The sequence below is a fragment of the Pyxicephalus adspersus genome, chromosome 8 (assembly GCF_032062135.1).
Source record: "Pyxicephalus adspersus chromosome 8, UCB_Pads_2.0, whole genome shotgun sequence".
NCBI lineage: Eukaryota > Metazoa > Chordata > Amphibia > Anura > Pyxicephalidae > Pyxicephalus > Pyxicephalus adspersus.
In genome coordinates, this window is record NC_092865.1 from 32298291 (window position 1) to 32325337 (window position 27047).

Here is a 27047-nt window from a genome sequence, read left to right on the forward strand (position 1 = left end):
AGAGCATATTTTGGCCTTCAAAAAAAAATAAGACAGTGTCTTATCATCGGGGAAACAGGGTAGCACCAACCTTCCTGTCTTCCATCTATCCATTATTGAATTTCAGTTCTTTAGATTATAGGGGTTCAAAATTACATTTCGTTGTAACCTAGAGCCATGTAAATGCAAATGCAGCCTGCCTATGAATCCCTACCTCCCCCAGACTGACATCCTATCCATCAAGGTATTTTGATATTTCCCACCAAGAACCAACTCTATCCATCAGAATGGATAGGTTTTGAAAGACAGGGTGCTGTGATGTTTCTAGAACGTTTTGTACAACACTCCGCTGGTACCTCCCACTGGGTAACTGCGACCTGGCTGAACAGTATAGAGAAGCACAAAGACACAGCGATGATCTAACAGGGTCTAAACTAAGGTGTAATAAATCAGCATATTTTAAGAAAACACTGTAAAGTCACAAATTAGGAAAATATGTTTTTATTTATAATTTTTTTAGTGATTTAGGGTTTGGTTTCAAAAATAACAGTTTATTCTTCAGTAATTAGTTTTAGGTTATAAGTGAATACTGGCGGGAGATTTATCTGACGGTTTATGTCTGTATTTAGTGAAAGATGTGCTTGGCCTTCACATATTATATTCTCACTTCTCCAGCAGCAACGAAAGGAGCAATAAAAAGCAGAAGATTCAGAGGATTATTAATCACTTTAACTAGTACTTCCATTTGACTTTTTCCATGGGACAACACCAGGCCAGTCGTTGAACATGGGACTTATTTGGAGCTTACAAAAAATGGTCAAACTTGTGGAGCGGTTGGGTAGCAAGAGAAAGGTACCTATATGCTACTTTGGAGGGAAGATTAAAGTAAACATGTTTCTTTTTCCTGTGTGTAAATAGACAGGTTAATGATCATTTAGCCAGGTGACAGAAGTTGGCAAGAAGAACTGCAGGGATTTCCACAGGGGCATGTGTTCTAAAGGCTGTCAATGCAGTACTTAAGAAATTTAAACTTAAGTTCTAGACCATGGGCCCTGCCATTCATACTATTCTGGCTGCAATTTAGCATTGTCAAGCCACATCACAATGGCCAATATACCTAAAAAGATATCACTCTGTGCTGAAAAAGAACCTTCATCCCTTTGTCTCCCTTCCAAATGAGAGCACACTGGTTAAAGTTCTGGATTGTGGAATATGTGACTACTCTGTCTCCAATGACCTTAGGAAGAACAGGCATATTTTATTATTTCAATCACAAATTTTTCATATAAAAAAGAATCCACAAAAAATATTAATAATCTATTTTTAAACATTAAACACAGTATCACACTAGACTGGTGTTCATCCAACATGTTATTCATAGAATGTGCACTTTAAAGGAAGACCCTGCAGGAAGATCCTGTATGAATCAGCACAGAGGTAGCAAAAGATATAAAAAATTATTGAGGCAATGTAGCATGTCATAAAGGGAGGCTGTAACATATTTACTGTATAACTGTGGTAAAAAGAGCACCCTGCAGCAGTCCCTGAACTAGAGAACAGAATTTCTATATACACTGCTTCCTTGAAAATGGATAGGATAAACATGGGCCTGTGTCACTTAAACTTGTAACTTGAACCTGTGACATATGTTTTTACAGTGGATGTAGGTTTTATTTTTACTAACTGACTTTATTATGCTGACAGTGTGCCTGTATTGGTACATTTTAACACATCATTGCATTTATTGCACCTGAAAAAATGTTTGATCAATATACCAAAAATATTCTTGCTCTATAAGATATTTGAAGTAATATATTTTTGGGGAAATATAGGTATATGCTGAAATACCTTTTTTGCTCCTTGATTGAGTGTTGTAGACTTCAAGAGACAACGTAGACCAAATAACTCTAAAGGTAAATTTGTTTTAAAGTGCATTTGAACTCAAAGAAAAAAAAAATGATACGCTAGGTAATAGCTGCATATGGAGTATGATATCATCAAGACACTGCTGCTTGTAAATGTTAGTCACAGGAAACCAGCAGAGATAATTGGTGATATAATTCCAGTGCTGCTTACTGGAAATGAATCTGCACTGCATCCATCACCCCATTTGTAACTATTTATTAGAATTCTGCTTGGTGACCCTCTCCTGTTTCCTGAATATTTTCCACCAGTCACCTTTGACAAGGAGAAGTACCGTGCTGCATCCATCATGTTGACCATCCCCACAGTTCAGAATGAGGCATGGTTAAGCCAGTAATGGTGAGTTGGGTTAGCTGCAGAAGACCACAGACAATACTCGAGACTAACCCTCTGTCTGCTTTTTAAAGTACAGCTCCAGAATTAATTCCCATTTCAACACCACATTATTAAAACATTGTGCAGAAACTATACTTTATACACATATAAAACAAACTACTAAGTTTCTTTTCAACTCTTTTGCAGATCTGTTACATGGACTATTCATTAAACCCGTTCAGTGTTTTCCATGAGCTAAAAAGGCTGCTGATAATTCAAATAATTTGTAGACACTTGACCATGTCAGCGAGGTCATAGGTCTCATCCCAGAGAATTCGAGACCTCTTTAACTGCCTTTCTAAGTTTTTAGCAGACTTCAATAGATTTGTCTGGTTAATGTTCAGTTCTGGATTGAGACGACAAAACAGGATTTCATTCACTTCATCCTTGATCTTTTGAGCATAGATTAGAGGGAAAACCTCGTGAATAACACTCAGCACCTTTCTTCTCAAAACAATGTCACGGCACACCAAATTTAAAATAAAGAGTCCTACAAGAAAAAAAAAAAAAAAAAAAAACTTTATATCAGGTAAAGCAAGAAAAACCCTTTGCAAACACAAATTTTACAGAAAACAAAAGCGTGTTTAATCTACAAGCCAACAGTGAAATACTACTCAGAAAAACTTTTTAGCTTTGACAGGATATCTTTTGAGATCACCCCATTTTCTGTTTGTACCACAGGATAACAGCACAATATGTTGGATGCCCGAGGCAAAGACGTGCAAAAAGATGCCCGAGGCAAAGATGTGCAAAATGTTGTGCTGTCATCTTGCGACATTCACTTAATCCCAAGATTTTCATATGCTTTATGAGTGGATTAGTTTAGGTTAAGAACAATGGTAAGCCTAGTGTGCTTTGGCTTGAACGCGTAGATGTGCCAATCTACCAGCAGCTACAAACTGGTTTCACAGTTGGCTAGTTGCTTTTACTCTTGTAAACTGTGTGTAAGAGACTGCAGACTTTGGTCTGCAGTATCTACACCACATTCTGATATTCATTTCTTTGCACTAAAGCCAAGTCCCACAGCAAGCTTTACAAAGTGGTTCTAATTACCAGTTTTTAACAGAAGGTTATTGCATTCATCCTGTGCCTGACCAAAAGTGCTTTATCTTACTTCTCTAGAATAATTTTGACTCTCTCGTACGTTAGCAGCAGAAGATTTGCAGTTTAATTGATGCACAGGAATAGTGCCCCAGTTTTGTGCCCCCTGTGGGTGACACAATGAGTGTAATATGTCCCCTAACATTGGAAATGACCCTAAAATTTTTTTTTTTTTTTAACCTGGAACAGAAAATTCAGTAATTTAACCTATACTAATGTTTGTGCCTTTTTCAGCCAGATCAATCTGATTGGTCACTGTGATGGGATGGCTTCTTATGGTCATGGCACAATACAATGTATGCAAGTACAATGTGGTGGATTTATAGGAAGGTGGGTGTTTGAATAAGTTCAACACACAGGGCTGCAAACTCACATTCAATATCATTCAGAGGATGAGAAGGGACCCAGGAATTTAAAAGAGCCTTTTGAAGATAACTGAGAGCTATTTAACAGGAAGGCTATACCCCCCAATTTATTTTAAATGAAAGTTTAAAAATGTCTTTGCAGTTTACATGAACAAGTATGCAAAAGGGTAACTATTTAAACTTCCCAACTATAGATTTGCCAAAGACGTTCAATGTATCCCAGTGCAAAATCCCCTTCTAACCTGATAACTGATTTCAAAGATTATAAACACAGACAACACATTGTTCCCTTACCGTCATTCTTTAGGATTTTGTGAACGTTTTGTAGAAAGTTTTTCTCCACAAAAGCAGGTGGTGGACAGCTCATACCAAGACTGGTGTCCTTACTGTCTACATCAAACATTATCACATCATAAGCAGCAGCATTTTCTGTGGAGAAAAGTATATATAATGGAGTTGCTGTGAGTGACCATAAATAATTGTTTCAGTGAATGGTATATTCACTGATTCGTGATTGGAGCCCTATATCTTTTTAGCAGGACACTAGTGCATATATTTAAGTTTTTATAAATCATACATTTAATTCATCATAAATCATACATAAAATACCATGAAAGAAAAGCAGAAGTTCTACCCACAAAGACACTAAACAAATGCAGCTGTGGTCTTCCAAATACACATAAACCTAATCGAACTCAGGAAGAATATCAACTTACCTGTGTTAGCCAGGCCATTGATATGAACCAATCCATCAGCTAAATGAACCTTCATACGCTCATCCTGGCTGAAGCCAAACCAACTGGTAGCCACATCCAGTACAGAAGGGTCAATTTCAATGACTTCAACCCTTGAACCCAAGAAATAGTCATGAATAAAAAGGGATAAGCTGCCTCCTCCGAGTCCCACCACTAATACCGATATGTGGCGTTCTATAAAAAGAAAAGTAACATTTAAATGTACATAGAAAAAAAACATTTTTAGGTCATTGTGCTTGGTAATAACTACTTGCACATACAGAACGACAAACAATTCAAATATTGTATTAATGTCAATAAATTTTCTTTTTAGAGTCCTTGACACGTTTCACCCATAGGCTTTATCAGAAGGACACAGCGTTTTTAACACTTCATATGTATATCTGTGTTTTGAAGCAAAAAGAATATATTGAATAAATAGAATGACAAAAAAGAATATATATATTATAGGTGGTAAAAAAGTATAGTATAGGTGATTTGGGGTACATAAAATAGTGCAAATAGTTATTTTGATACTATGTATTTGAATGAGGTAATAATAAAACAATCAATCCCTTTGATAGGTGACCTATTGTGTCCTATCCAGAAGACAAACAGTTCAAGGTCATACCTTATTTTGTTATTGTGTAAACCGTGGTAAAAATTAAGGGGTTGCTACATGACAGAAAAAGGTCACAATACTTTCAACCACTTCAAAAAGCCTTTTTTGTAGGTCGCTTGCTATATATATATATATATATATATATATATATATAACCATTCTTCTAATTAGATAATTGATATAGGACAAGCTTGATTGGTAAATTGAAACATCTGAACAAGTAGGTACAATCTTTATCTCTGGGGTCTAATTTTTGACCATTGTAAAAGAAGTTATACACACTTTGTTCTATTCATTCATTATATTCTTTTCGCTTCAAAACACAGATATACATATGAAGTGTTAAAAACGTTGTGTCATTCTGATGAAGCCTACGGGTAAACCACGTCAAGAACCGTAAAAAGCAAATTGATTGACACTAATACAATACTTGAATTGTTTATTTGTCATTATTTATGTGCAAGTAATTTTTGTGATGTTTTTAAAAGTACTACACAGTACATTGTAAAATTCTAATATTTTAATTGATTTTTATTATGAAGCACCGAAAAATCCTTATTACACTTTAAAAATCTGGATTTAATGTTTTATGAGAAGGATGTGGTGGGATTCAAGATATTCTCCCATAGCTATCAATCTAAAATGTTTGGTAATAACTACCTACCATTGTTTAAAAGGAACATATATTTAAATCTTAGTTTACAGTAGAGAGAAACAACATATACCAACACAGAAGTACTGCATTTAAATGCATGACATATGAAATCAATATTGTGCAGCACTCTAGCACTACTACAAAGAAATATGTTGATGTAAACTTTACATAGTGGCTTTTGTATCACAGCTCTTTAAACTCTTAAAAACACAATGTCTATATAAATAATATAAAAATAAAATATTTTACAATGCTGCCAGAGTAATCAAGTTTAAATTGTATACAAAATAGACCAACTAAGGCTTTGATTTTACGGGATCTTTGTAAATGGCGACAAAAGTCTACCTTCCCCCCAGTGTTAATGAGACCAAGCCAGTAGCACATGTTCACATATGCAGTATCCTAATTAGCAGAGGTGTCAGGGAAATGTAATCCAGATCTCACAGTTTTTATCAATGCCCAATACACTTGCTACAGTTGGGAGGTAGTCAGTTTATTATTTCCCCTTGCTGCTTGCCTGCAGTGAATAAAGGTATCCAGTTCCAACAGTGGCATTATTAGAAAAGGATTGTCTGGGGGGCAGATTTTATTGTTTTATTGAAATAAGTCTGGCCATAATTAGGGGCCTTTTATGATCTAAAATACCTCATTCCTAGATTGCTTTGATATGAAAAATTGATATTCAATAGACTGTAAACAAAAGGACTTGTTGCTTGCTAAATGGCCTTTACTTTTGCATCTTCCATATACTTTGTATTTGTTGAACTCCTAAAGTCTGCATTAGTCCAACTACAAGTACAAGCTGAAAAAGAAACTCATAGTTCTCAAGAGGATTCCGTGTGTTGTTCACATGTAATGTGAAGCAATACCTGGAAGTACTCCTGGATCACGAAGAAGTGCCAGTCCTGAGATCATTACTTTATGATGTTCACAGCACAAGTAGCTTTTATCAACAACAATTGATGGCTGAGACTCCTCTTTGTCTTCTGACTGCTGCTGTGGTTTCTTCTTGTCTTTTTTCTTTTTTTTCTGACCTAGCAGAAAGGAAATTTTACCAACACATGCACAAATGTTCAACAAAAGAAACACACCATACACTGTGGGCGCAATAATGAAATTTGAAATAAATGAAATATAATATATGTTCTACAATCCTATATCTGCAAGCTATTTATACATGATTGGCTTTAATCGAGAACCTGTGTTCAGATATCAAGGCTTAAGACTTGCAAAGATTAGTTAGCTTCCTCAGTCTCTGTTGTAGAATTTAAATGTGACAAGAATATAAAAATTAAAAAAAAAAAATGAATACGAAGTTCTCCTCCAAGAGTTATTTTTTAAGGAGAGAATTTTAATATACTATGATTAATTTACATTACCTACCCTTTTTCAACCATATTAGGCATAGCACAATATACTTTCCTTTGCTCTTTAAAAATACCTTCCAATCAAGGATGTTTCCAAAAGAAAAGTAAGGCTATGTACACACATACAATAATGGTCATTAAAAAGGATCTTTCATGATCAAATGACTGCACGATGTTTGTACAAACAGCACCTTTCTACTCTAGGGAGAGTGGAGGGGGAAGAATGTCGGACCGGCACCCTGCTGCGCTTTCTCCCCTTCACTTTCATTACAATCGTTCCTCATCCATCGATCCGCCAGAACACCCGTCGAGTGCTGTACACATGCCAGATTCTCATGCGTTACCAGCCCCGAGGCTATTATCGGACAAGAATCATCTGACGTGTGTACCCACCCCAAGCCTTTTAATGATTTTTAATATCTTTAGTATTATTCTTTGGGATATCAATACACTAGATTTAAACATACCTCAACATAACAGCTATGATTTTTCTACATTACTATTACTTTATTACTTAAACATTCCATACATCCTATACTGTTATCTAGGTACTTACATACACCCATTTATTTAGGTCTTTTGATGCTACTGAAAAAAAAATATATAATATTTTATTACTGCCTTTACAATACCAGTACTTTCACATCATTCATTATCCTTTCTTAAGTTGTACTATGACACACTTAAAATGTATCTACTGTTCTATGATGTTTTGTAAAGATGGTACATGTCTATTAGGACATCGTTTGTTTCTTTATGTGTTCTAAAAGGTTTACCCTTTACCTATATTTAGTTATCTGACACTCCCCTGAAGAAGCCCAAGTAGGCAAGACGCATCTGGAAAAAAACTAATTTTCTCACAACGTCCAATAATATTATCAGTCCTATATGGCACTATGAACTGTCAAATTGAATTAGAAGGGTTGTTACATGATGTTTTATTATGGTTTGATTTGTATTTAAACATTTCCACTAAATACATGTTTGCCAAAAAAAAAAAAAAAAAAACACCTCTCTATTTTTATTGTTTGAAACTCCAAGAGTACCAACTGGGGTACAAAAATAACAATAAGCTAAAAAGTAATTGCAGGAAACACCAGCTAGAAAAATCATTCAAAAAATGTCAAAGAGGAACAAAATTTTTAATCAAATGTGATCATTTACCTCTCTGGTAGTCACTTAGCATCAGGCTAGCCTCAGACGAAATCAGTCTAGCCTCAGACTGGACCACATTTTTATTACTGATAAATATAAGACGCCTGAAGTAACCAGTTCCTTCACCTCGTGCATCCTCAACAACATATTCCCCACTCAGTTCACTTCGTCCACGATACTGCACTGTTCGGTTTCCTATGTCTCCGCCAACTGATAGAAATGGGACCTGTGTAGAATGTACAGCTTTAACAATGTTCCAAAGAAGGTAAATGGGGAATAAGTAGTAAACCAGGAATAGGAAAAAGTAACAAATGTAAAACATATAGAGTTGATTAAAAGGCTTAGCACATAACTGCACTCATTGATGTTGCATTGGGGCAGCAGGCTGAGCATTACATAGTAATCTATGATCTTCGTATATAGGAAGCCATTTACAGACCGCGAGAAGCATAGCCAATACAGTGAACATTATATATTTAAACATTAAAACTCAATTATCTTCCTGATGTAAAATACTTAAAATACCTAAAGTATTAAGTTCAACGAGTTATATATAATTGTGGCAGCACACAATTTTACCTGATAGTTATTTGCCATTCCTGGTGGAGCTAATTCTAGAACTTTAGCATTCAGTTCAGACTGAATAGCCTCCATGCTTTCATAGTGCTGATCCCTGTGCAAGGCCGTCACTATGAGACGGCGGAACCCAGCACTGCTAGCCAACTGTCTTCGTCCAGGTTCACAACCAAACAGCCACTCTGTTTCTCTTCCCTGAGGAGCTGGAAAACAGAGACCCAACAAAAACTACAGTAACATGAAATTAAAAAAAAAAAAAAAAAAAAAAAAAAAGGTGCCTAACTTTACAGTGTAAATGTTTTCCTTCATTGTTGCATGAATATCAAATATTGGGGTGGATGTGTAGCTTTGCTTGCCCTAATATACCTGATAGTTGACGAGGGCAGTTAACTGAACCTGTTACTTTTTCCTGCATAAGTAAACCACAGGATCATTTAAAGACAAGAAAGAACAAGTATTTCCTTTTCACCTGTATGCATTACATAGATGCCATTGCCATCAGGATTTGAGTTTGGTAAGGAATTCACAGTGGGGGAGGAGGTGTAAAGAGGGAAGATTATATATCAATCCAATTTAGCATTATAAGATTTTATTAATGTTATAAACGTGAAAATGAGAGTGGTGTCTTGACCTTGTTTTCTTTATTTTACACACAGCAAACTGAAAATAAACTAGGGAAACCATACCTTAAAAATGCATCAAATAGTAGGACACAAAAAAAAGAAAACTTACTTATAAATATGGCAAAGTGATTTCGTTGAGTTAGCCGTATTGTAGGACTATCTAATATATGAAAGGTATAACGAGTTTTTCCAGAATTTCCATCACATAAGCTCACTGTCACTTCCTGAGAACTCTGATTTTGGTTCAGGCGGTTACGGATTAGTGAATAATGCTGCCGTTCTTTTACGGCTTTCATTAGTTCATCAGGGCTTGAACAACGTAGAGGTTTAGCACCTTCTTTATCAGCCATCATTTCTAAAACCGGTGGAAAGTCTGGCATAGGTCGTACTTTAGTCATCACAAATACAAACGCTGGTAACAAAAACTTGCTGCCAGACTCTTCATTATTGCCATCCAATACTTGATGAACTCGAACCATCCATCCACCTTGAGAGAAATGATTTACAAGTTTGTCCAAAACATGGCCTTGAGCCAGAGATACGCACAAATATCTTCCACTATATTGTAAGACACGACCGATTTCATCAAGCATCTTTGTGACTGTTTCCAGAGTTTTTTCTTCCGTATCAGGGAGTAGGGCATCCAATGTCCCCTTATCCAACACAGCCTGAAAGTGAGAATCAGGAAATGTAGTTTGTGTGGCATCCATTAATTCGTACGTCATCAGTGGGCGTTGTTCGGCATTGCGCTCATTCATCTGACGAATGACCACCTCACTCACGTCAATGTTAGTCAGATTTTGGCATCCAGCATCATAGAGTCTCTCACTTAACTCTGAGTTGCCACAGCCCACAACTAACACCTGCAAGAAAAGTGATGTACACATCAGTTAAGTAAACCCTAAGGTAGGCCATGACCTGTTACTGTCTTCTTTCACCGAATCAATGCAGAGTACACTGGGTAGTGAAAGAATCCCTACTTCTTCCACAATAAACTCTTTACACACAAGTCTTTTAATGTTCCCAATCTTACCTCTAAAAGACCTACCTAATTCAAACAATGCATCTTCTAGAAATGCTCACAGCTGTCATGCCAATGTCTTGGCATTTACAGTGTTTGAGTCACTCACATGAAAAAAGTATAGAAATAGGAAATTCCAACGCTTAGGTGACAGTGTTTTTTTTTTTTTTATATTTTTGATTTACAGACCTGAAATAAGCCGGCCAAAGAATTGTAGGTTTCCAAGAGACAAGAAATGGAAGATTCAATAATGTTCTTTAAATAAACGAGAATCCCAAAGATGTAAAAAAAAAAAAAAAAATGAATTTGTTGGCAAAAATTGCATCCATATAGGCACCTATAAAGTTATCTGAAATCTGGTTAAATTTTATAAGAATCCTTGACAGCACATTCCAACTGCAATAAAATCCTAAGTAGTGGTATCTGCCTTGCTTTTTTCTTTCTGAGGACTACAGAGCACATCTTCCTTACGTTATGTAAGTGATTAAGGGGCTGTCCTGTAACACAGCAAATTAATCGTGCCATTTGAGCTTATACCAGTGCAGCACTAAAAATGCAATGTTGTCAACTCAAATAGTACAATGGATTTCTGGCAGATGAACAGGTTTTAATTCTGTACTAATAATCATCCTTCTGGAGATGGCGGACATCAGTATCACTTGTAATGTACTTTGGGTTACATCCACAAGATATTATGTCAATACAGGACTCAGCAATGTCAGCAGAGGGTTAGGAGTCTTAGTGCGGTATTGACTGCTGAAAAGTCCAAAGGAAACTTAAGTGATTAAACAATGTAAAAGTAGAAGGGACATTTAGATTATATTGTTTTTGGTGACTGACAGGGTAGTTTTTAAGAAAGTTCTCTGAAAATACTAATTACATAGCTGTGAAGCTCAGCCTTTTAGGTCAATCACTGACCTAGGACAAACATGCAGAAATGGCCTGCAGATCTGTAAAAATTAAATGATTTTGTAATCACTATGGATTGTGTGTTAGATATGTTTATTTGCTGTATTTTGATATGTCCTGTTTATTTCATGTGTTGTACTAACCTAATAAACCTAAAAAAAAAAAATAAAAATAAAAAATAATGAAATAATTAGATGGCATGGCATTTGTTATAGCACTGTGTATCCTAAACCATTAGCATGTTTTTTTCTCCCCCATTATATGTTGTTAGATATGTTTGTGACTTATTTTTCATCTTTTTGTTTATACCTTATAAGTGCAGCTGACCTCTCCAAGCCTCTTTCAGCCCATTTATTCCTATCTGCATGCAGTCATATCAGCATTGGCTGCACATCATTTCTCTGGAGTGTCTTCCTGCACAGTGCGTGTTGGCTTATAATCCAGAGGGGATGGAAATAATATAACGTGACAATTAAAAAAAAAAAAGCAAAGCAGGGCGGGCAATTGTCACCATATACCAAGATTCTTCATGGTAGCACTGATGGGTATTATGAATGTTTCAATTTTTTTTAAAGGAGTTTATTAGCACTCTGGTGATGTGCACTGAATGAGACAAAGCCAAAAAACAGCATGCCATGTCAGGACAGCAATGCCTTCCTAAATGTGCAATCAAATCGTGTGATAGGTCCTCTCTTTTCAGTTGTCTAGGTTCTCAGCATTTGTGGGAGTACCGTAGTCTTCAATACATTGGACTTATAGACGCGTACCTAAACTCAGAAATTGCACTTTACATAAAAGGATAGACAACCCTTTGATGTAAAGTAAAAATGCTGTTTGTTTGTATTATAAAAAAAAAAAAAAAAAAAAAAAAAAAAGGTGCAGCACCGCCCCCTAATAGGAGCGCAAAGCCTTCCGGGATACCTACGTCACACATCCCGGGAGGCTCTTGAGTGCTCCTTTTGCACATGCAAGAGCATCTCGGGCATGCGCAAAAGAAGCCTTTTCGTTAAAAGGGAAAAAAATTACCGATCTCCCACATGTGCAGCAAGATCGGCACGTTTTTTTTCCCCAACCTATGTCACCCCATCTCACGCCTGGGTCGGATGACGTAGGAAGAAGAACCTGGAGGAAGAGGCGAAAATGGTGGTGCCTAGCGTGCCATTTTTGAGACGGATACAGGGACGACGCGGTATGGAAGACACCTCTGAACCAATCAACAGCAGTGTGGGATTAAAGGTAGGTGAATTTTTGTTTTGGGCATTTTTCAGTTTACTTCCTCCTTAAAAAGTCAGGTAGTCCTTAAGTTAAGGACTTGCTCACTTGTGTGCAGAATGGAGGCAGCCAGTTCCCATTACTAGCAGAAGAAATCTTTTGCTAAACACAGCTGTGGTGGTGGGTGAATATAGGGGCGTGAGCTCTTCTGCAACCTCTTGTAACTTTTTAATGACCAAGAAAAAATTCTGCAGTTTTTGCAGATCAAAGCACAGCTTGCTCCAGAAGTTAATGAATGTCTAGGCTTCATAAACATTTTTTATTTTTTTTGGTTTGTTTGTGATTAACTCAAAAGTGAGGATTTTATACAGTAACTGACACCACGCTGCCTAATAATATGTTGAGACAAACATCTGTCCTAATTGCATTTATTAAAATAATGTACCTGTTCCGACTTACATACAAATTCAACTTGAGAACAAACCTACTGTCCCTATCTCGTATGTAACCCGGGGACTACCTGTATTTACAAGGAACAGCCATAGCTACATAATGCACAGCCCACCAATGACCCTAGGTTTGTTTATGTCACATTGGTGACCTGTTCTGGTCCAGAACTAGCTGACCCTTTTAGAGATGCATTGCTTGGTTTGGCCACAGTTTAACCCCCATAATAGCTCATGGTACCCACCTTGTCTTTGGGTTTAATGTATTTATGCAGCACTCCACACAGCTCCAAGTACCCTCCATACCACTCAAAGGCCCGCTCCCCCCTTCGCCTGAAGAAATGCTCCCAGTATTCGCTGGAGGAGAACTCCTTACTGCTCTTTGGTAACAGATTCATTCTTCCACCATCAACCCATGCAGCTGTCACATGGAGCGCACACAGTTAACGCTTCCGGATCACAAGCTTCCACACTCTGATTGGCCAAATATTTATCAGAAAAAAAGTTTTCATTGGCTGAGAGACGGAGCATGAATGTGAGTGCGCTAACCATTGGTCCATGCTAGACGTTTGTTCCAGGCTAATAGATATTAAAAGACTATGTATAGCTGAGTGCTGTGTGTCATTGTGGACGTACTGCTAGGCTACAGCACCATCTAATGGTGGCTTGTAATTATCACGTTTCCAATCCACCTGCATTGTAGTGTACGGACAGAACAGTAACAATGACCACGTTAGCACTGGAGAGCAGTCATAGGATGCTCTGGTGTGCGGAAAGCGTGTACAGAGGATGCAAGTACTTCCGGGTCACAGTGTCCTACTCCAGGGCTGTGATTGGCTGGATGGACTGGGAGGCGTGTCCCTTGGCAGGAGGTGGGGGAGTAGCTGGAGCTGGCTGTTGCCGGTGGTAGCAGTCATATTCTATGATCAGACATACACGTGACATGGCTGCTAGAAGCATAGTGTTTGTGACCGGGAATGCCAAGAAGCTGGAAGAGGTACATCACATGACCTGTAGAAGGGTACCACGTTGGTGTTCATTGGTGGTATTACTTCTACCCCTAAAAAATAAATAACCGTACATCAGGGGATATATTATTATTATTACACCCCTACCTCAGGCATATGTCTTTAATACAGTCTAAGGTCATTTTTTGGGGGAAGCCAATTAACCTAACTGAATGTCTTTGGAATGTGGGAGGAAACCAAAACAAACACGGGGAGAACCTGCAAACTCGATGCAGATAGTGACCTGCCTGAGATTTGAACTTGGGACGGAGCGCTGCAAAGGGCTGAATACTAACCTCTGAGTGCTAACTGCTGCCCAAGCTGCATCTCACTCCACTACAACTAGTCTGGCTGTCATACTGATCCCATGGCTTCACTACTTCTGTGACATTGATATAAAACAAGGCTATATATAGATCACCTATGCTGGCCCTGTCACTAAGTTTATGTGTTAATACTTTCACTGCAAATTACCTCATTTGTTCCAACTGGGTTTAAATATTTATTAAAGCAATAATAGAGCTCTTGTAGGAGATTGTAATTATTTGGGGCATTTCAGATTTTTTTTCATTTTACCTTCCTGTTGGTTATGCTATCTTGATATTATCCAATGATCTGTAAATGCTGAATTCAGTGACACATAAAATAGATTGTAAGTGTTTGGCCAAAATAATAGAAACTTTTGAAAAAGAGGGGATGCCACAAGAAGTAAGTCATTCTGCAGCTTAATTTTACTGAATAAGATGTGTCACCAATAGGGATGAGCGAGAAGGCCTCTGACAGTCAAAAATTTGCTCGAACTTCCAGTGGGTTTGCAAAATTGTCAATGGGCCAACTTTAAACATTAATAGCAAAGCCCCTATACATGTTAGAACCACCAAATTTGCTAGATATGTGTGGAAGAACAGTGGCAACAAGGAAAAAATACAAAATACCTTGTGGCTTTCCAGAAAATGTTAGGCAAGAACAAATTGAAAGACCGCAGAAAAGTTTAGCTACATCAAAAGCAGCTTTTAAATCCCTTAAAGAAAAGAACTCTCTTTTCGAGGAAAATCATAAAGAGGTGGCCACTCAAAATGAAAGTTTGACAGAGGAATTAAACCAAACCCCAGTTGTAGTTGAGGAAATCAACTACATGAGGAGAAAATAAAAACCTGGAGAATTATCTATCAAATTCCCAAGAGCAAATACAGGACCTCAGACTTGAACTAACCAGCAAAAAACAAGAATATGACATAAAGCTAGGAATTGAAGCATCTCAGATAAATAAGCAGAGCTCGACTTCCCGTTCCCTGCGTCAGGAATTGCAGAATATACAAGAAGAAATGATGAAAGAGAGGTGCCTGTTGGAAGAGGAGCTGGAGGGAACACTAGATGATCTTGATAAATTACAACAACAGGAGGCGGCCGCGGTGAAACTTATCATGGAACTAGAGCAAGAACATCATAGGAGGGGAGAAGAGATTGTACAGCTAGAGAAAACTCTTCAAGGCTAAAATGCAAAACTTGAAACCCGGACGAAAGCAGAAACTGGTCCAAGCAAGAAGGTTCAACCAAGTAGTAAAGGTACCAGAGACAACTTGTTCCAGAGCACCGGGTCTCTAAAAAAAGAAATTGTTTTGTGTTTGTTTGTTGGCTTAGAAAAAGAAATACAGTTAGGTCTTCAATGGCAGCCTACAGAAAGTATAGAGCGAGAAAATGCAGGGGAGTGCAGACGCCCTATCCTGGGTTAATTGTATTGGAATAATGTGTCTGACCCCACACACGGAACTGCTGCTAGCCCTTACACGCACCGGTGGTTCCCAGGTGACATCACGGTCATCATCATTTTCATCTAAGCCAACCTTTGCAAATGCAGCCACTGGCACATTACCTACGATAACTCCTGTCTTTGCTCTTGTCACGGCTCTGCTGGTTGCTGCTGCTGCAGAAGAAGAGCCTGCTACACTTGAGGCCCCTGAGACCCAGTCCACAATACTCTCCCCATGACGTGGCTGTATGATTGTAGTACACCCTCCCAATAAAAATACCAGCGTACTGGTGCTCTGCACACATCTCGGGTCTGTTGTGCTGCTGCCTCCAACAGTTTGCTGCTGTCCTACAGTGGCAGACTCCCGGGGAGTATGCCCCCTGCCAGATGCTTTAGGTCGCCCAACACCACGCCTTCCCTTGCGTCTACCACTCATCTTTTACTTATTTGGGCAAAAATGCACCTGTACTAAACGGTCTTAGGACAGTTTAGTACAGGTCAGTTTTCTGGCTTTTTTGGTAGATAGCAACTGGGATCAGAATGAAATATCTGTATTTTTTTGAGAGAAACACAGAAATTTTTCTGGCATTTTTGATAGATAGCAAGCGGGATCAGAATATATTATCTGTATTTCTTTGAGAGCAAACGGTCTTAGGAATACGGTCAGTTTTCTGGCTTTTTTGATATAGCAAGTGGGATCAGAATGAAATATTTGTATTTTTTTTAGAGGAATACAGAAATTTTTCTGGCTTTTTTGATAGATAGCAAGTGGGATCAGAATGAAATATCTGTATTTTTTTGGGGAGTAGGAAAGAAATGTTTCTTGCAAGATAGCACGAGGTAGCATCAAAAACTGCAAAATCTGTATATTTCAAGATATACAGAAGGCTCCTAACCTGTCGCTGTCACAATGCACTTCTTTCCCTGCTTCTTTCCCTCACACAGAACACAAGATGGAGTGACTAACCCCTCCCTCCCTCCCTGTATATATGCCTGTGCTCAGATCTCACTTGATTGGGCTGCTGGGCCTTGCTGTGCATCCTGGGAGCAAATGATTTGCTCCCAGCTGCGCCATTCGCGCCCCCTGCATTTTCCCTCATTTGTTCGGCGAGAACACGACCTCATGGGGAATTACAAGGTTGTTCTCACTTAAATGTTTGGTAAGTGAGAAAGGCCGGATTCGCCGCGAGTTTGAACTTACAAATCTTCCTGTTATATGGATTGGGGGTTTAAATTGCCCTCCTAGCTCTTGTCTTAAGGTGCGTACACACTTCCGATTTTTATCGTTCAAAACGAACGACGAACGATCGACCATTGGGCAAAAAATCGTTCGTAAAAAAGTAACCAACGACGCCGACGAACGAGGAAAGTCTCTGGAAACGAACGACCGGACCGGCGGATCGGATTGGACGACGATCGTTGAACATCGTTCGTGTGTACGGTCGTTCGTTGATCGTCCATGGTCTGAGCATGCGTAATGAACGAACGTTCGTTCACTTTCCTGTCGTGCACATAGTTTCTCTATCGCTCAAACGATCGTATCTATTGTGTGTACAATATCTACGAACGATCGTGTCGTTATCTCTATGTGCAGGATCGGTGCTATACGATCGTTCGTATATATCGTGCAGGATCGTTCGTCGTTCGTTTTCCAACGATAATAATTGGAAGTGTGTACGTAGCTTTAGACTTTTAAAGTCATCCTAAATGCTGGGAGATTTTACACAGACATTATATGGCCTTGCATTGTACTGTAATATCTGCCGTAATTAACCTGGACTTTATGATCAGGATTCAGAAATCACAATGGCTAAAAGCACATAACATGGAGCACATAAAACCTCTCTGAGCCCCAAGCAGAGGGTAAAAAGTAATGTAGTTAGTTTTTTTTTTTTTTTTTTTTTTTCAGACCACAATGTCCCATAAAACTGTTAAAGTTTGAAGAGGTAATTATGTATTATTGCAATAAAAAATAAATTGCTTTGGGGCTTAAATTTTGTTCAAAAGAATAAATAAATTTAACAATTATTTTTATTAGCTTATAGTAAAATCCTATTACAGTATGTGTATGGCATCGTCCCTTTAGATGTGAGGTTTTTCAGAAGGTAAAAGTTAGGACAATCCCTAATAGACAGGTGTATGAATGTCCCTTTTGCTGCAGCTCCAGTTTAGTAAACTGGGGGAACTTGGTGACAAATGGAAAATAAAAAAGTTGCCATCTAAATTTTAATCCTTTTGTCTTGCTTTTAGAAGTCTTGTCCCCAGCACCTTTAAAGCGTCTGGTGACTCGCCAAAAAGGTTTGCAAGGGCTTCCATTGATGACTTAGCACAAGTGTTGTCATTCTAATCTATGCATTACTTCCTGGTAAATACTGACAGAGATGGTCAATAAAATTCAAAACTTCCACTTCCGTATGCAAATAACACTTATTTGAAACTGAGCCGATAAAACATTTTAACTGAAATTTGCATTTTATTTCGCTACAAAAATCAGTCAAGTAATAGAACAAGCATGGACCAAATGAAAACGTAAGGTCTGTGGCTTTATATCTCGCTCAATGGATTATAAAGCCCTACCAAGTGATATGAGGAGTAAGGGGCTTAGTCTGAATCCCTTGAAAAAAAAAAACAAGACATCAATGACATATAACTATAAATATTATATTCTCACAGGTTCCCTATAAAATTTCTGACACTGGAATGAAATTGTCAGAATCATTTTGTTGCCCCAGTCAGTGCCATGTCAGTCCACGGTTGCTTTAATAGCTGGGATTTTGCACATATGGTTAAATAAGAGAAGATAGCCTTGTCATCTCTACTTGTTACAGTTGGCTCACCATTTAACCTTTTCTAAACATATCTCATTCCAGTTTTTCTGGTTAAGGATACTTTGTTGTATTACAATGTTGGTTTCTACAGAATGCTTTTGTAATGTTTAAATACATTGAAACCTTGTTTAAAAATGTTTAAAAAGTGTTTCAAAAGGTAAAACAGCAATGCAACAGCTACAAAATAGTCTTTAATTTACAAAAACGTTTCCCCATTTCCTGAATATTTTATAGATTTTTACACCCCCAATTTGCACATTATTCATTGGGAGGTAAAAAGAAAACCTTTAAAGTTACCTAAATGAAATTTGTTTCAATTTGTCTGTGGGCTATGCTAAATGTGCTATTAACACCTGACCCAGTCTGATATTCTCTAAATTTCCATGGTTTGTGTCCATGCATTTAGGAATATGTTATGTGTGGTTTTTCCAAATGACTTATGTACTCTCAACAAAAACATATTAGTTACATTCTTCCTATTTTTATTTGTATTATACACAGGTTATCCAGATCCTAGGAGACAAGTTCCCTAGTAAATTGGTGGCAAGAAAGATTGATTGTAAGTATCTTTGTGGTATGTACAATAATGGTGGGATGTCGGGATGTTGTATTGAGCATTTTTATTGTTTTCTGTCCAGTACCTGAATACCAAGGAGAACCAGATGAGATCTCGATTCAGAAGTGCAAAGAAGCATCAAAAGAGGTAAGTACCAGACAGTTGGTTTATTCTATGTATAAAGAAATAAAGTGAAGAAAAGGTTCCTCATGTTAGGTCTGAAGTGGAAAATCTACCTAAATCCAAAACATTTTTGTTATATGTGGAAGGGTTAGATTTTGTCTGTGTCCCTCTTGAACATATTTACTATGTCTTTTCTGTTTGTTGAAGTGATTGACCCAAAGTTATAGTGTTGTTACTAGAAGTAGAAAGGGAGGTTGGGGGCAATCTTCCAGTGCAGACACCTGTTCCAGTAACAACTGTCCTAAAAGAGTCCCCTAGTTTTGTATAGATTTTTAATTCCTTTTGTGTCTCCAGACATGAAAGAGAAAGGAAATAGGACCTTCTAGACAGCTAAACTGAAGAAAAACTAGCTCAAAACTGCTTTACAATTTAATGGAGAACTGTATCTAAAAACTAAAAATTGCAATTAGGTAGGCCCTTTATTGTAGAAGGGACAGGCAATGTCATATCTGCAATAAAATTACCCGCCTAATCATCATTTTATATATGTACTCCGGATGTCTTGACTGGCCAGGCCAGGATGATGTAACTCACACAGGAGTTAATTCAGTCCTAGAAGCCCCAGGGGATGGAGGAATACCTGGCACCTCCCTGGCACTGTAACCATGTGTAGCAAAGTCTTTTTTCAAAGGAATGTGAACATTGCCGGTCCCGTTCTGCAATAAAGACCTGCCAACTCGCAGAGATTCAATGAAACAAAAGGACGGCAAATGTCCGACCTCAGGAGACCTTACTAATATGCACATTGGCCTTGGCAGTCCTAAGACACAACAGACAACATTCAGTTGACTGGTGGTTGAACAAAGCCAATGTGACATTAAAAATATAAAATCTTTGCAACTTATGTCATTTATAAGGAAAGGGATTTTTTTTCTTTCAATGCCAGGCTGTGGTCAGTAGAACAAATTTCAAAGCATCGTCAGGGAGCAGAAAAAAAAAATCTCTACATCAATAGTCAATAAGAGTAACAAATGCCTCTGATATAGTGGTCAGGAGAAGTAAAAACCATTCCCTTATGCCAGTGAGAAAAAAAAAAAAAAATGGTCAGTAGTCGGTGAGAATAAAAAGTACCCCTGTGTCTGTAATCATTGGGAGTAAAATCTCCATCTGTAGTTTTTTTTTCAACTGTTTTGGTTGGGCTTTGGTCAGTAATAGTTTAAAAAAAAAGAGAACCAGTGAAGGCCAGTGGGAATAAAAATTTCAGTACATCGGTGATCAATAGGAGTGGGAAGCACCATTGCATCAGTGACCATTGGGAGTAAAGAGAGCACCTTCTCATTAGTCAGTGATTCTAATAAAAGACCAATTCCCACATTATCAGAAATGAAAGATCATTAGATGAGTTTGGTCCATTGCTTTTAATTCTAATATAATATAATTCCACATGTTTATTTTTATTCTTTGTTTTCAGATTCAGGGTCCAGTTATAGTTGAAGACACCTGTTTGTGTTTGAATGCTCTAGGAGGTCTTCCTGGTCCTTATATGTAAGTAGCCTAATCTAACAGTTTTGTTTCATGTGTATATGTATTTTTCCCCACATTTTTATGTAGCTTTAACCACAAGTAAAAATAAAAAAAAGTTCCTTTAAATGTTAGTTTTCGTGCCTTCTGTAGCTTCAGAACTTTGTTTCAAAGACCTGGAACAAACATACGTAAACATGGGAGTGAAGCCAGCTCTGTTAATCTTTTGATGTGCCTTTAAAGGTTTAGGTCAGAGTTGCAGCCAGACAGCTGGTATTTTCAGGAGAAGGATATTAAAATAGTCAGTCTCTGTTATATTTAGGTTTCTCAGCCAAATGTATTTATTTCTTTAGTTTGAATTGAAGATTAGGGATTAGCTTGTCAGGTTTTTGTAGCCTTACCTATTTCCTTCTGGAGAACATGTTCCCTCACTTCCTGTCCTAGATATACAACAGAAGTGACAATGTGTGGGGAAGTCTCTCATTAACACCAAAACAGTGGTCACATTTGATGCTCTGTTTCAGTGATAACTGTAAAATATGGATTTCCCTTCACGTTGTGTTCTGGTGACTATTATATTGTGAATACTATTATATTATATGAATACTATTATACTGTGAATATTATAAAGAGGAAGTTGCTTGGTGACACAAACCTTCTAAATCAGGGGTGTCAAACTCTGGCCCCAGAGGCCCGAAACGGCCCCCAAAGAATCCTAAATATGAGCTGCAGCTGGCCTGCCGCTTCATTGAAATAGCACTGCTACTACAATTCCCGGCATCAATTGCGTCTATAGACCAGCGGCCTCTCTGCCTATGCATTGGACTGTTTTATAGATGCAAGTAATGCTGGGAATGTTAGTAGTGGCGCTATTTCAATGAAGAGAGAGTTCCAGCCCCACATTGGCCACATCTGGCATTTCCAGCATTTCTCAGCTGTGCTTTTCCTTGCTACTCCAAGGCATGGACTTGAATGGTTGGATTTTCATAAAAGGAAATTGTTGGTATTATTGTTTGCCTGTGCAAAAAGGTTACCATTGAACTTTAACTCAGAAGGCTACAAATAGGGAAAGAGGCATACGATTTTTTTCTTAAAAAAATTAAAAAAAAATTCTTATGCCTCTTTCTCTAATATAGGCTTGTTCCAGATTGAATGTGAAGCAAAACCTCTTTGTTTCCTTATGAAAGGGTTTTATATCTAATGAGAAGGAAAAATGTCCTCAATTTTTTTAAATAAATTTTAACTTTGTCTAAGTTTTTAATTTTGTCCCTCTGTGAATTTGAGTTTGACACCCCTGTTCTAAACCTTCCCCAATCTATCCAACTAATAAAAAGAAAGATAGTGTCTGAAGTCTTATCTAGTCACCTAAATTTAAAGTTGACAAATAGCACAATCGCTACTTTACAGATCACCGTCGGCCACAATAAAGATCCCCTGGTTTGTTTGAAATGTCCTCATCACCACTTTTGCAGTGTTTTGCTACTTTTCAAAAGTGGCGTTTGCAGGCCAGAAATGACATGAATGGGACATTCACTCTAATTTAGTGTAACTACGGTAAATCAATAACAGCACTGATTACCACTGTGCAGAATTTGTTCACCATTTTTTATAAATCTGATAATATAAAATTGGTGATCAAATTAAAACAAACAAACATTCAAATTAATTGGCTTTCTATTATTCTTTATAGCTTTGCCCCTTAAGGCACTATGCCTTGTGTTGACTGTGAATGTTTGCCATTTTGTCTGTCATACATACAGACTTTATAGTTAAGGTGAAATGAACCCAAAATTAATAGATTATGAATTTTCAACCTTTTTAAGGAAAATGTCTACTGTCTACTTTTCTCATCACACACTTCCACCCCTATCAATGAGCCTTACTCATAATGGAATAGTCAGCCATCCAAAGAACTATGAGTTATCCATATGGAATAATGGAGTAAAGTCTGAGCTGCATTATACAGTTAAAACAATAAGGAGATTGGTGAATATTTACCAGATGTAGTGTGTTTAGGTGCTTGGGGGTTTGCCTAAGTATCAGCTGTACTAAGGTTTTTACTATATAGACATGGGACCCCATTAGAAAAGAATTGTGAAATTCATTGAGAATTGTTATGGTTCATTGATAGGCAGGATGTAGATAGAATAATAAATGACTAAGGAATAAGGCATACGTGTCATATTTGACACCCAGAGCAACTCTTTTTCATATACGGTACTTCCTGTAACAATCATAAACTAAAACTCACACTAATGGCAAGATAAAGAACACAGAGAGTGAATATTGTATGCCCCATTACATGACAAAAGAATTGTGAGGTGGAATTTAAATTAATAAAATATAATCAGCAATACCAGTTAATATAATATCATTATTAAATTACTATCCCTAAATAAAGGCTCACAAAGGGAATGGCAGAATCACTGGGTTCTTGGTAAAAACTGAAAAGTAAAGAAACAAAATGTATATTTATTAAAGATACTTTGAACAGAGTAATGTATGTTTTCACTCATACATTTTAAGTATTTGTGTTTCTTACAGAAAATGGTTTCTTGAGAAGCTAAAACCTGAAGGTAGGTATCCCTAAATACTTTCTTTTGTATTGGTAATTACTGTTTTTTTAATTGCAATGGGTTTATCATTAAAAACTCGCTGGGGGAGGAGACCAGGGCCATCCTGAAAAGCGCCGGCCACACATGCGGTAAATAAACACCCGAAATGTGAGGGGCACACTTATATCTCAATAGGGTATAATCAAAGTTATAGGATGATAGTAGTCCATCCAGGGAGCCCAAATCTTTCGGAAGACCTTAATTTTACTGTGCAGTTCACCTACCATATTCTGATTGAGGATGTACTACATGAACTTTCACTTAAAGCGCAAGTAAACCCAAAACAATAAAATCACACTTACCCTATTGATAAAAGAGCTCCTTCTGCGCATGCCCAAGATTTTCGAACATGCGCAGCAGGAGCAGCCAAGAGCGTCCCGGGATGCGTGATGTTGTTTGCCCTTTTATGTAAAAATTCTGAGTTCTTAACTTTTACACTTGCTTTCTATTACAGTAAATATTCCAACAATAAAAATGTACTGGCTACAAGTACTGGCTACAGTAGGAGGTAGTACTACGGGTCCTGGTACAGACCTTACCACCAGTGCCTCTGACAGATATTAAAACCTAGTTTATTATTTAGGCTTTATATTGAAGTATAGTATTTAGAAATATCATAATCAATAAAATGTCTACAATCTGGTATTTAATACTTTCAGTTTATTGCTTTCACAGGTTTACATCAGATGTTGGCAGGATTTGAGGACAAGTCGGCCTATGCCCTGTGCACATTTGCTTACAGCACTGGAAATCCAGATGACCCTGTTCTTCTGTTTAGAGGCAAAACACTGGTGTGTACAGTTTTTAATATTGCCTATTTTTATACTGTAAAGATCATCCTGCTTTCTTAGCCAGTTCTTGCCTACACAGTATATTATAATAATCAGTATACCATATTTTAAATTATACAATATATTCACATTACCTAAGTCTTTATTTAAAGCCCAAAGGACTTAAATATGAAACTGTGTGCTTTAATGGGTACAGTACATGAAATTGTGTGCCCCTATGCACATATCCACATGCTTTTCAAAGGACGCTCCCAGCACTGGTTAATGTGAGCATGTGCTTGCACAGTCATACACACAAGTGTCACTGAGAAAATACATTGAAAGGCTTTACTGTTGATACTAATTTATTCATATGATAATTTATGTATAATATTTTAAAAAATGTATTAGTACTTCAAAGATGAACTAGCTCAACAGAGTATACACATCTAATCTAATACACATCTACACATATCTTTCTTTTTTCACCTTAACAAAGGAGCCTGTGTAATAATAAATTATTGTAATTTAATTTTTTGGTAAATGTTCTTCATCCATAAAACAGGAAAAATAATGTTACAAAGGATATAACTGAATGTTTTTTCTTCTTATAGGGGCAAATAGTATCTCCACGAGGTCCACGGGACTTTGGATGGGACCCATGTTTTCAGCCGGATGGCTTTGAACAGACGTAAGTAACCATTTGGTAGGAGCTGAAGTTTAAGGCCGATAATATTTCCTAGAGGTGTAAGTATGATCCTCATGCTCTCCAGGCAGCATTTCTACCCTGCACCACAAGTGTTTCTTAAAACTATAAGACTGGCTCTACCAGCATGTGTGTCAGGGAAGAGCAGGTTGCAGGCGGGTTCTTCTGGTGGTGCTCATGATACTACAGGCTTCTATTTAACGGCATTTTATTGCACCCTTGCGTACATGTTTCTGACTATGACAAGTTACACTTTCGTAAAAGACATGTATTCAGCAAAAAGTGGAATTTTTAGATCTAACAGTGAGAAAATAATATATTTAACTTTTGCTAAACTGGCACTTACTCTCCAATCATAACAAGGTGGTCAGACAAGTTAGGTACCATATTCACACAATAAGACTTCATCAGGGCTTCTTAACTTCCCAATCAAAGTTCCCTTTATTAGCTTTGTCTGTTGGCACCGCAGACCTAGGATTATTGGCATACCAGCATGAATGTTACCTGATCTGTTGTAATCTACTTTATGGTCACAGGGTGTCACTCTTTACCTAGTAACTGCACAAAAGGCTTTTCCTTGGGGAACTATCAGCAGTAGCATGTATAATTATTCAAAGGAGGAAATGTTATAGAAGAATTTTCACAGCAAAAAACGTTTTATGTGCAATAATGTTTTCTTTAAAGCTCTTGGTAAATCATATTTATTGCAAAAAGCCAGAGAAAAGTGTTTTTTGCTATTGCTGCAGTATAGAATTTCCTGACAACATTCTTAAAATATTCTGGAAAACAGAACTAAAAAATAAGAATGATAAATCCAGGTATTTTTTAGGCCTAATAACAATAACAAAGCTGCAGCAACATATATGTTATTGCTTTGCTCCTTTACTTGGCACTGAGTGCATTGTAGATAGCCAGATCTACCTAGCTGAAGACATAATCCTACAACATAAAATATAGACATTGTGCAAAACAGGAAATGATTATTAGTTACAGAGTTTAATACTTCACTTCTATATCTTAAAGTACATTTGTCTGGACAGTGACATTACTTTTTAAATACACTGAAATAAAGAAGGTCACCTTTCACAGCATTGTTAATCCACTAAATATTCTGTCAGTTTAGAAATGTAGTTTTTGACCTGGGTCCAACTGTCTGCTGGCATTAACCAAGTCTACAGCTCCGTGGACAACTGCTTCAGCTGTCTTCACACTTTTTTTTTTTTACTTCTTGGAAAGTAAAAGTCCCTTAAGGTAGAATTCTAACCTAAAGCCCTCTGTTTTTTCCACTGACCTCTGATGTAAAAGGGCATTCCACTGACACCAATAGAATGGGCATTTTTTCATGTAATGGGGCATACAATATTCACTCTCTGTGTTCTTTATCTTGCCATTAGTGTGAGTTTTATTTTATAATTGTTACAGGAAGTATATGAAAAAGAGTTGCTCTGGGTGTCAAATATGACACGTATGCCTTATTCCTTAGTCATTTATTATTATATCTACATACTGCCTATCAATGAACCATAAGCTGAAGAACTTTTTTAGTAAGGCTTCTCCGAAACCCATAATTTTCTTTAATATTATTATTCTTAATAAAATGTTTTTTTTTTTTTAATTATGAAATTTGAAAGAAGCTGCACTAGAGAGTTTTAAATTGTATGTAAACTTAAAATCTATAGAACAATTCTATGTAATCTGTGGTTTGATATCTGAAAGTTGATCTGTTACCTTTCCAATGGGGTTTAGAGTAATACTATAATCTATTACCATTGTGTGTGTTTTTGGATTAAACAAGATAAGTAACAGGCAAACTATAGTTTGAATCTAATTGTACAAGATATAGGACAGATGTATGCAGAAGATATAAGAAGTTATTGGGGTTTATGTACCCGAGAAATTAACCGTGCTTCATATGTATACTATAGTACTATAAAATCTTTAAAAAATTATGTTAATGTGCAGATATGCAGAACTTCCAAAAGAAGTGAAGAATAGCATTTCTCATCGATACAGAGCGCTGAAAGAAATGTCAGATTATTTCATCCAAAATGCTACACCTAAGTCATGAGTTTTGAAGGATCTGAAGTAAGTGTTATTACCATGCATTT

At 37.2% G+C, this 27047-nt stretch overlaps 2 protein-coding genes across 2 annotated transcripts in view; one reads left to right on the forward strand and one right to left on the reverse strand.

Annotated features, from left to right (window-relative positions):
• Window positions 1–464: 464 nt before the first annotated feature.
• Window positions 465–13803, reverse strand: METTL13 (methyltransferase 13, eEF1A N-terminus and K55). The gene is made up of 8 exons (XM_072419941.1): window positions 13309–13803; window positions 9585–10338; window positions 8856–9055; window positions 8286–8502; window positions 6624–6788; window positions 4460–4672; window positions 4038–4172; window positions 465–2767 (listed from the first exon to the last, which is right to left on the reverse strand). Exons 1-8 carry the CDS (start codon window positions 13459–13461, stop codon window positions 2493–2495), a joined length of 2112 nt encoding a protein of 703 aa, XP_072276042.1. The 5' UTR covers window positions 13462–13803; the 3' UTR covers window positions 465–2492.
• A 120-nt stretch (window positions 13804–13923) lies between these two features.
• Window positions 13924–27047, forward strand: part of ITPA (inosine triphosphatase) — a 15063-nt gene continuing 1939 nt past the window's right edge. Inside the window, exons 1-8 of the mRNA XM_072419942.1 lie at window positions 13924–14060; window positions 19150–19207; window positions 19287–19351; window positions 20799–20872; window positions 23393–23424; window positions 24139–24254; window positions 24848–24924; window positions 26902–27024. Coding sequence (XP_072276043.1) covers window positions 13986–14060; window positions 19150–19207; window positions 19287–19351; window positions 20799–20872; window positions 23393–23424; window positions 24139–24254; window positions 24848–24924; window positions 26902–27007 — 603 coding nt within the window. The 5' untranslated portion in view covers window positions 13924–13985 and the 3' untranslated portion in view covers window positions 27008–27024. The remainder of the gene's footprint in view (window positions 14061–19149; window positions 19208–19286; window positions 19352–20798; window positions 20873–23392; window positions 23425–24138; window positions 24255–24847; window positions 24925–26901; window positions 27025–27047) is intronic.

What these genes read in the sequence shown, in the direction of transcription:
- METTL13 (XM_072419941.1), bottom strand. Translation starts at nt 13,461, where the DNA reads ATGAATCTGTTACCAAAGAGCAGTAAGGAGTTCTCCTCCAGCGAATAC. An exon ending in ACATTAAACCCAAAGACAAG is followed by an intron (nt 10,339 to 13,308) that starts GTGGGTACCATG and finishes CTTTTCTTGCAG; the next exon opens with GTGTTAGTTGTGGGCTGTGG. An exon ending in CAATGGCCTGGCTAACACAG is followed by an intron (nt 4,173 to 4,459) that starts GTAAGTTGATAT and finishes TTTTCTCCACAG; the next exon opens with AAAATGCTGCTGCTTATGAT.